The sequence below is a fragment of the Fulmarus glacialis genome, unplaced genomic scaffold, assembly GCF_000690835.1.
Source record: "Fulmarus glacialis isolate BGI_N327 unplaced genomic scaffold, ASM69083v1 scaffold8086, whole genome shotgun sequence".
In the NCBI taxonomy this organism is placed as follows: domain Eukaryota; kingdom Metazoa; phylum Chordata; class Aves; order Procellariiformes; family Procellariidae; genus Fulmarus; species Fulmarus glacialis.
Window position 1 is genome coordinate 109,727 of NW_009217444.1, and position 10,755 is coordinate 120,481.

Here is a 10,755-nt window from a genome sequence, read left to right on the forward strand (position 1 = left end):
ATTCAGGTCAAGTGCACTTAGCCAACAACCCACTCAAACCCCGCAAAAGATAACAAACAGCCAATCTGCATGCACGAACGCTGTTCACACAGATTTTTATCCTTTCTATCACTGCATCACATAGACATACAATGATGGAGAAAAAGACAGAGGCCACCTTTTAAGACTTGCTCTAGCTCTGCCTCTTTCAGAAGATCAGGTTTCAAACCCCAGATTTCCTGTACAGCCACTAAAGCACCAATGCACAAGAAGTCTTTCTGTTTCTGTGTGTCTCATTCTCCTGAGAATTGCTCTAAGTTACTCACCTCAAAGAAGGGCAAAACCTGTTTGTTTGTTTGAGACTGAATTCCAACAAAACTTCAGCTGTTTCCAAGGCTAGAAAAAGATACATATTGATTCCATTACAAAATTTCTGATGAATCCTCTGAAAAGCTTTTTAACCTTGAATTTTGAGGAAGGAGCTGGAAATTTTGCAAGAGGAAAGTTTTCAAAGCAGGAGCAGGCCACGGGAAGAGCACAAGTCAACCTGACCAAATCTGGTAAATTGTAAGAACCTCAAGTTCATTTGCAAGTAGACACTCATTAGTCTTTAGAAGTTACCTTCTGTGGTGATTGCGGGGCACAGCACACACAAGGGATTGATGGAGCTCAGCTGTGGTCAGCCATCCCACTCTTCAAACACCAGCGAGCTTGAGGAGGCTGTGACCTAGGTTTGCCCCATACAAGAGGGCCATCTCCACAGGGCCTGAAGAGCCCCTCCAAACACAGCACTCCTTTCAGGGCCCTCTTTAGCACGGGCATGTTAAATGGGCCAGCCAGCTCTAGCGCACTGTGCAGCACGCGCTTTGGAAAGGAAGGGAGGACGAAACACCGTTGCCATGTGTCGGCACCTTTCACTACTGGAACGTGTTCAGATGCAGAGTTATGTTTGAGCTGGAACTTTAATAATGTCTTAAATGCAAAACTGAGCACTCAGAAGTTTTCAGAACTGAAGTTTTCGGTGCAAATTTAAGTTATCCTCTTTATGGCAACGCTCACTCTTTTCTGCGGAGCTTATGATGCAGTCTTTAATTATATAATAACATAGTGTAGTTCCTATTCATTCAATGTAAACAAACAATTCCTGATTCTATAAAAAGCAGCTTTTCTTTTTATTCAATCCTCATTAGCTTTATCATTTTTACTTCACTTACTAGAAATCTACTGTAAACAGTTACTGAGTTTTGTGTGGTAGTTATAAGACAGCCATCACTGCAGTAGTAGAGTGTTTTCCAAGTTTCAATGAATTTGTTTTCACAATCTCTTGTTATGCAAATTCTTTTATTCATACCTTATAAGGAAAATACTGAGGGAATGATAGGTTAATATGAAAAGTACCCACTAATTTTGAAAGCCCAATCTAAGATGTCAATTTTTGCTTTTCCTAATACCTAGTGCTATACAAGACTGTAGAACAGTGTTGTAGAACAGCTCCCATTAACTTTGATTGCAGGTACTAGCAGAAATGATGAATGTTTCTAAGACCCATACTCTCAAGTCTGTCAATAAGAGAATGAGAAAAACATAATTAGTGACCATGGTGAAAGTCTGCATAAATAACTTGCCTAGTCTCTCCCAGGGACACTGTGAAAGGCAAGCAGTTCTCCACATCATCATTCAGCAGCGTTAAATCGGGAAGTCAGTCTTTCTCTTCCTGTGATCTGCCTGATTTGTTGCATACCTATCTATGAAGAAACAGAGGTCCTGCAACACGTGGCATCGGTCACTATGGAATGGTAACTTGTCCTTTGAGTTGATCAGAAATTTATAAAACAGCTGCTTTATTAGTTGAGAGTCACATATTCTGTACACCAAGTACTATGCCTGCTTGTAATTAAAGACAGTAGAATATTCATATACCCACACTGCATTTTATTTCATATATTTTCAATGCTTGACTGAATGATGATTTCTTAATACAGTCCTCTCACGTTCTCCTGATGTGGGTTTTTTTTTGAGTATGTATTTTCCTTGTTTTTTAAAGCAATAATCTGCTTGTCCATTAAGTTTTGATCTTCTGTCTAGTCTTTCCCCTTGCACTTCCAGTGGCATTCCCAACCAGTCCGAATCACTCCCCTCCTATTTACCTGTATGTATCCTGTACCTATCACAACCCCTTTACCTCCCTCATCTCCAAAATTTTGCTCTTAACTAGCCTGTATTAGAATCGTGCAGCTTCCTGCTGCAGTGTGTCTGCCGATAAGACTGGTCATTTGAAAGCACAAGAGAAGACAGAAGACCTGTGCCACGTGCTCAGGAGATCTTTGAAGATTTTCAGCAGAGGTGGAAATTTCAGAGCATCTGAACACGTTCCAGTAGTGAAAGGTGCCGACACGTGGCAATGGTGTTTCGTCCTCCCTTCCTTTCCAAAGCGCATGCTGCACAGTGCGCTAGAGCTAAACATGCCCGTGCTAAAGAGGGCCCTGAAAGGAGTGCTGTGTTTGGAGGGGCTCTTCAGGCCCTGTGGAGATGGCCCTCTTGTATGGGGCAAACCTAGGTCACAGCTGCCTTGTGCACAGCTGAGCCTCCTCAAGCTCGCTGGTGTTTGAAGAGTGGGATGGCTGACCACAGCTGAGCTCCATCAATCCCTTGTGTGCACTACACACAAACTTCGAGGAGCACCAGCACCTCAAAGGTGAGAAGTAGAAACCCACATTTGATTCAGCACTCCACCACAGGAAGCAAAGAAAGTAGAGCACAGAAATGACATGCTGTCTACCGTAAACATCACTGAGAAGAAACACTGCAGTGTTCTCAACTATATGGAGCTGCTTGGAAAAAGCTAAGACACAAAGAAAGCTGTGTTCTCTGTAGCAGCTCAGAGTAATGAAGGCAGCTATAGCTAAGACTGGATCATTTTATGTCAGGATGTGGCAGAGACCAGGGGACAGAATCGGTTATATTGACAACGAACCATGATTTCCTACCATCACTGGAAAACAAAGGCATTCTCTTTCTATGTAGTGTTCAAGGTAATTTACCAAGAGATATTACCCTTATCATATGACAGTTGTATGAAGACTACAGCAGTCTGCATTCTCCTCTGATACATCACAAGTGAACTGTGCCATTGCCACTAGCTTTCTTACTCACACAGTTCTGCGACATCCCAGCTTCCTGTTAAACAGGTAATCGTTCGGTGGACTGATGAATCATACACATTTCAGTGCCAATTACATGCAGACATAACATGTATCTATACCTATTCTTTATAACCTGTAACCACACCTCTGTTATCAACGTGGCTCAAGTATGGATGAGGTCAGAAGGCTGACGAAGAACGGCTGATTGAAGTTGAATGTGAGTAAAATAAAGGTGGTATCGGTGGGCTGGCGTAAACAGTTTAAGGAGTTTGCATTCACTGCGCCACCTTACTTGGATATTTCAGCCTGTAGACAAGGAGTGTTCCTGGATTCTGGGTTAATGCCAAGCTCCCACAAAGCAGCGTCTGTGTCATGCTTGCTATAGTCACCAACTGGCTTGGAGATTCTGTCCCAGGCTCTGAATCTGGATCGTGCCAGGTCTATGATATTGCTTCAAATGAGCTGCCAATTGGTCTTTGGCTAACTTCTTCCCGAGCTTGCCAAGGAATAGAAGGTTTGGTAACAGGCAACAGCAGCCAGGCCTGATGGGTTCAGGGTAGGTTTCTGTAGCATCAGTCTCACTCTTCCACATTTTGGAATGGAAAGGAAAATTTCATCCCTCGTGGGAAGCTCAGCGTTTATCGATACAAAAACCCACCCAAATGCTGCTGGCTATGTGTTATCCCAGAAAGCATTCTTCATTACTGACAGGAATAGATCAGTTAAGCACTGGAAACAATATGCCAATGTGTTTGCTAGTGTGACGCTGCATGAACAGGTAGCCTCTCCTCCTTCCCTATGCTTTCACTCAGAATAAGCTGATGAAGACTAACACCTGCTCTTTTTTTTTTTTTAATTGATATTTTTTCCCCAGGTATGCTATGCTATGGACAGATAATGCCATCTTGCCCAACTTGTGAGCTTTTTAGGGGAAGCTCTGTTGGTAAAGCAGGTTGAGAAGAGCACTTAGAAATGCAATCTAAACCTACGCTATGCAAGATCCAAATTAACATGGACTGACAAGCCAATTCTTTCTGCCTCAGCCCCCTTTCTCTGCAAAAACTACACTGATAGAGAAGGTAGAAGAGAGCCAGACAGTGACTCTACTGGTGCTGTACATAAGACAAGATCACTTTTTCCTTCCAAGATGTGTAAGGATAACATTACCTTTTCTGCCATCACTTTTATAGATAATCACCACAAAATGCTGGATGATGATCCTTAGTTCTTCTCTCAGTCACTGCTAAACAAAACAGCTATCTATCACATAAATATAACGTGCATTTTGAGCTTCCAGAAATATTAGCTGTATTAAATTGCATCACACTGTGAGCGTTTGATCAAACTGATTCACTTTAACACATTCCACTTAAAATAAACCTTAGATGTGAGTTGAGAGGTTATTTTATTGAGGGTGGTGAAACACCAGAACAGGTTGCCCAGAGAGGTGGTAGATGCCCCATCCCCAGAAACGTTCAAGGTCAGGTTGGATGGGGCTCTGAGCAACCTGATCTAGTTGAAGATGTCCCTGCCTACGGCAGGGGGGTTGGATTAGATGACCTTTAAAGGTCCCTTCCAACCCAAACTATTCTATGATTCTATGATTTTTGTCTATGTTAACTACCACACATTCAATTAAAAAAAAAGTCCACCCTCATCAAACCAGTCTAATAGGGTAAGAGTGTCAGAACCCAAAAATATACATAGACATGCAAGATTTCCAAACTATTGCTCCAGCCACTACCCTTATTCCTTTTCAGACTGGCATGGGTTTTCACAAATAAATCTTCAACTCTGCTGAGTCGATGACAGACTGAGAAGAATCTGCTTAGGTATGCCCTCTTTAAATATGAATGCATCACCTGATGATGAGGAGTCACTGTTACTTTCTTTCCCTCTTTCCAGATGTAATAAGCATTATAAGGAGGTTTGAACTGTAGAAGTGCACATACACAGAAACTTCTATAACATACCTAATCCAACAGGTCCATAAGAAAAAAAATTATAACAGAGCTCTTCCAATTTTAAACTGTACACCCAAGCAACAACATGTCCTTTAACATATGAAAAGTGAAAAGTGAATCAGAGGGAAACTGATTCAAAAGAGAAGAATCTTGTAACCTGTAAGTCATCATTTCAGATATATCCAGGATCAGAAACTCTTAACTGGTAAGACATTTAACTGCCCCTCTCTCAACTGATTTGGTAAGAGCTAACTCATTTCCTACTAGACAAGAATCTACATTACTAATAAACAGTCACCACTAGAACTGATACTGCTGATGTTTCGATATACTCCACCACTTGAGTGTACAGTGGAGAAGAAACCATCCTCAAACTGAGAGAAGGCTCCCAATTCAGAGTTTTGGCCCAGTAACTGTGCAATGTGGAATGTACTCTACTGCTCTTCACCTCATATTTGTTCAGTATACAACAGAAAGATTTCAGTATACAGGACTGTCATAAATCAGCATTTTTTTTAGAACCATGAAATGGTTTCCATTAAAAGTAGTTATTCCATGAGCAGCAAACTAATGAAGCCTGGTTTCTACTTGACTGTATCTACTGTCCCACACCCTGTCAGAGCAACTACAGCTTGTCACTGTCCTCTATAAGCTCGTGCCAAAAAAACTCCAATCCCTCTCACATTTCCACATCTCCCCACAATTTCCTCACCACCTTCTCCTGTCCCTCAGCTAGTGCCTTCCACATTCCCTAACCTCACCAGCCCATAGCACTGTATTCTCCCTCCAATACTTCCTCCTAATTACCCTCAGGACAAGAGGCACTACCTGCTGCAGCTGGCACAAGCACATAAGCACTGATCAACTAGCCATGCCATGCCAACTATGCACATGCCAATTTGCTAGTTAACAAGCAAAAGAGAAGACAACCGTTGAGCTTATCCTGCACCTTCTCCCCCAAGAAGAAAAGGTATGCACTTATTTTGGTTTCCTCCCCTTCACCCAGAGGCTGATCTTTGTGGCACTTTAAAGAGCTCTTGAAGAAACTTTGAGATGTCTATCCCACTGCCAAATTTGGCTGAAATCTACTAAAGTTGTTAAAATGGAATTGATGGAGTGATTACACAAGCTTTCTTTCCTTTGGAAAGTAGGCTAAAAACCCATTAACAGTCTTACTTATGTCATCCCTTCATTCCCATTCTTCATTTAAAAATAACAATTCTATTCTACTGCATTAGCTTATGTAACCCACCCCTGAGCTGAAGTAGTTGAAACTTTCAGTCTGTATTTATTAAGTGTGTGTGCTTCTCTATATGTTTGTCCACTTTAAGGTGCTTGGTATTATGAAAAACAATGGCAAGAAGATCAGTGAAACCAAATAAGCTTCACTGATGGCTATCCCCCAAAGTTTCTGGACTGGTATCACTGCAAGCAAGAACTGAACTGCTTTTTCTCTAGCAAGCTGTCAGCTGTTCTCATGGTTACAGATCTAGGAATTTGGAATGACAGGTCACAGTTATGACAACGAGTAGATTTATTTGGCGTGTTTCTATCTAGTAAATAACATTCTCCTATAAAGAGGACAAGAGGCTGCTGTACATTATCATGGTGTTTATTCTCTGTGAAAACCACTTTTTAAAGTCTCTGTCCCAACAAAGAAGGTGCTAACCAGACTTACGTATTTCTTAAAATCGCTCACTCACAGAATGAAGACAAAAATACATAACTCTTGCACTCTCTCCGCTACTATAAATGGACCACTGGTACTTTCACTGCAAGATTCAACTGTGCATATACACTTCCCAGATGGCGTGAAGCAAGGGTAGAAAAGCACACTTCCCATTTAAATGCAAGGAAAGGCAGGAATGTTAACTGTTGTCATAGGGTAAAATCTATTCTGTCAATTGGCTATTTAAAAAATAACCAATAATTTTTGATTAAGTTAACTGCCAAGATTTGTGAAGCTCCAGCTATGGTGTTATGCAAATTACATTAACACGACCAGGCGCAATTGGTTTTCACAGAACCACAAGTTCAGCTAAGAGGACAGCAGCAGAACAGGCTTCTCTCACACTTACAACTCTTCATTGCCAGAGGGGTCTTCCTCCAGGAGAGCCAGGGCAGTCCAGTTTCCAAAGCCTCTGTTAACTACTGCAAAAATGAAATGCGGAACTTGTGCCGAGGAACTGGAACACCTGCCCACTGAGCTTCTCTTAAAGGTGGGCCTGCCTAGATGCAAACAGTGTTTTGTCCCTGCTGTGCCAGGCTGGAGCTGTACTGTAATCGTCAGTCATCGGTCCCAAGGTATTCGCTCCCCCCAACAGCGGCCCTAAGGCTCCAGGGACATGCCCACATACTGCACTCAATAAGAAAAAAAAAATTTAACGTTGTCGTGATATGCCAATTCATCCAACCCAGAATGCTCTGTGAAACGCTTGACTGAATCACTCGTCCTCTTGGAGAACTCTGTTCGCCTCATGAGCTGCCAAGGAGAACCGTCCTCCAAGGGCACAGTCGAGGACAGCACTCCCAGGCTTACCATCCCAGGATTTAAGGCCTGATAACTCTAAGGTGGCAAGCCCTGTACACAGAAGGGCTCCAGAGTTTCCCATCTCTCACACAGGCCTGCACAGGTAGCTTGAGAGCCCACAATATTTCAAAGACCCAACTGAGTCTTGATTTCCAGGTCAACAGTAGAGAGGCCTCCAGCTCAGAGGCCTGGGAGGGCCTTCTTCAGCCTAGGTCTCAAGTTCCTGGGTCTGCAGATGGAAGCCTTGAAGCCCTGATAACAGGAACATTATCAGAACTTCCACTCCCGCAGTTGAAGACCTGGGCAAGTTTCCAAGGTCCCTGCTAGGCACTGGGGAGTCTGGTAGGCTTGACAGTCCAGCAGTCCTCTGAGCGCTGGTCTGAGCTTAGTCATAAGGTGCCAGACTCCAAATTAATTTCTAACATTTCCAGAAAAGTCTAAGGAAATTCCAATACAAGGGAAATTTTAAAATGTCACAATTTCCCATGAATTGGAGAACACCAAGTTTGGCCCACTTCTGACTTCAGTTTCCTTCAGAAAAGTCTCTATTCTTTGTGTTCCACTCCGAGAACGAGCCTTCATCTATTAAAATACATACACTAAAAACAATAAATATGAACAAAATGTGCCAATTTACCTCTAAACAGAATCTCCAAAATATAAAACCATTCCTTGGGTTATCCTAAAATTATTTTCACATGTACATGCCTGCCTTGAACCCAAAGCCGTCTGTTTTAAAACACACTTACTCAACCTGCTTCACGATTAATTGGTAGAAAGTACACATCCTGTGAAGTTGAACCCACACAGGTTCAAAGCAGAGACTTCCACTTTGGCATGCGATGTGCTCACTGCTTCACTAAAGAAGCAGTGCCTGTAAAGACTGGACAGCTGAGCGTAGGGATTGCTAGTATCACAGCACTGTCCAGTACCGAAAGACGTCAAACAAGCCTGTCCTGGTCACCTCCAGGTATCAGCAAGCCCACAGTGCAGCCACCTGAGATGAAGGGCAGTGTGCCTGACCACAGGCCAAACAGCAGATTCCCGGGATTCGAGCTCTCGGTGAGTAATGCAGCAAGGAAAGGAGGGATGAACTACATGAGTATGCATTAAGCAGATAAAAGATTTGGCCCATTTAATTTATTAGGCAGTGTCATAAAGTTGCTGATACTTAGTTCTGCTGTTTGAGAGTCCTAGGTACCAGTCCCAGCTCTGGCTTGCCAACTTGCCACAGAAGTGATAACGAGATAAAGAATATCACTCAGAACGCAGACTCTTGGCGGGTAGTTTGCCCCATCTTCCTCTACACTGCAGGTATGGAAAAGTAACTCGGCCATTAAAAACATGAAGTATTTCACAAGTTGAGAGAATACTTACTTTACCAATGAGACATTAAAAAAATCTTGCAGCCACACTAAACTTGGGAAACCTGCAAAAACTTTTGCCAAAAACTGAATTCTCATAATACTGTTGAGGGTCTCAATTTCCCACGCACTCAAATGAACAGGACATTCTCTCTGAGTTTAGAATACTTATAATACAACTATTTTTAGTTTGTCTATAAATCACTGTTAAAGGCCTTCTTCTTTACTTTTAAAATTTTCTTCTCGTCATTAAAAGGTGACTAAAGCCTTTGACAATTTTGCAGTGCCTAGAAACTTCATATAATTTAAAAGAAAGTAATACCACTCACATCCACTTACGCTGTATGTTTTAGATACACGCATTATGACATGCATGTATCTAAAGCATACAGTTCTAATGAATGATTTAAGACTCAATATTGCATACAATACCAATGACTTCAGAGATACAGAAGCAAAACCTTAAAGGCAGCATGGCTTCTTGCTGAAGAATAGTTTTTGCTTCAGTCTATATTCATAGACAAGTTAACCAGATGTCACGATGCCATCTCAGAGTTCTCCGTAAAGTGTTATCACTAAATTCTTGTTCCCTATTAACCATGCATACAGCCCACTGCAATAGCGGGGATATTGAGTCAAATGATCCAATAGCCCTTTTCCGCCTTTAATTTCTATTCTTTTGCTAGTTTCACAAAATCCCCACTAGCACAGCATGTATTTTAGAAGAGAAAGCCAAACAGCAATACAGTAGTAATTGTTTCCCCTCGCACACCAGATTCTATCTTGGGATCAAAAGTATAAATTAAGTAGTATTATTATCGGTTTCTTGATACGCAATATAACAGAGTACAAACCTCCCTTTTTTTTTTTTTCAAAACTAGGCCACAAGTTGATGCAAACAAAACCAATATTGCACACAGCACTTTAGCTCCTGTACTATGTGTCCTCTAAAGTAGTAAACCCACAATTACCATGAGAAAAGTCCAGCTGGAGGTATCACCTACAAGTTGCATTACTTCTTGCTTATACATTTTTTCAAAACATATGTGCTGCTTGAAAACAATTCAGTGCCAATGAGTTGGCAATAGAACAATAATTTAAGCTGTGGTCTCAATAAAGGTAGAAGGGGGAATTCACTAAAGCAACATATTTCAGTTACAAAACCCCAAGAAGCACATTATAAGGAGTCAGGCAAATATATATCAAAGATCATGAAAAAGCAACTAACTATATGCCTTTAGAAGTGCACTTCACGGATGAAAGCTGCCAAATTACAGAGGGGATTTACTGAAAAGAATGCGTTACTGCCAGCATGGACAAAAGCATGCATTCTACCCATTCCAAGCTCCTCCCCATCTCCTGTCATGCTCACAGCAAGAAGCAGCTCAAAAATTGACAACCACAGACTCCAGGATTGGAAGAGTCAAAAAATACCTGCTGGTAAATGCCTGGAAAAATTTTATTGTGATCATCTGATAAAGGAGACTGGAAAAAACAAAACACACAAAAAAAAACCACTTATGATCAAAAAATGTCCCCCCATATTCTCGGGACACGAAGCGCAATTTCACAGCAGAAAGGAAACAGCGCACACCTGGCCGGGTTTTAGACGAGCCAACGTGCAGCAGCGTTTTTCAAACAGGCGGAACAAGCCCTATACCGTATCGCACTGCTGCTGGCCCCGAGAGAGGAGTTTCCCGGAGTTCGCGTGGAGTTGGGTCACGGACGCCTCGCTCCAAACGGCAGCGCTTGGTGACCCCGAGGCGGGGGGCGGG

The 10,755-nt window shown here is 42.1% G+C and overlaps 1 protein-coding gene across 1 annotated transcript in view; it reads right to left on the reverse strand.

The window, feature by feature from the left end:
* ITPKA (inositol-trisphosphate 3-kinase A) overlaps positions 1 to 10,465 on the reverse strand; it is a gene marked incomplete at its 5' end in the record, with an annotated part of 35,687 nt that extends 25,222 nt beyond the window's left edge. Inside the window, one exon of the mRNA XM_009579671.1 lies at positions 10,415 to 10,465. Within this exon, the coding sequence (XP_009577966.1) occupies positions 10,415 to 10,465 (51 nt within the window). The remainder of the gene's footprint in view (positions 1 to 10,414) is intronic.
* Between the last annotated feature and the right edge of the window lie 290 nt (positions 10,466 to 10,755).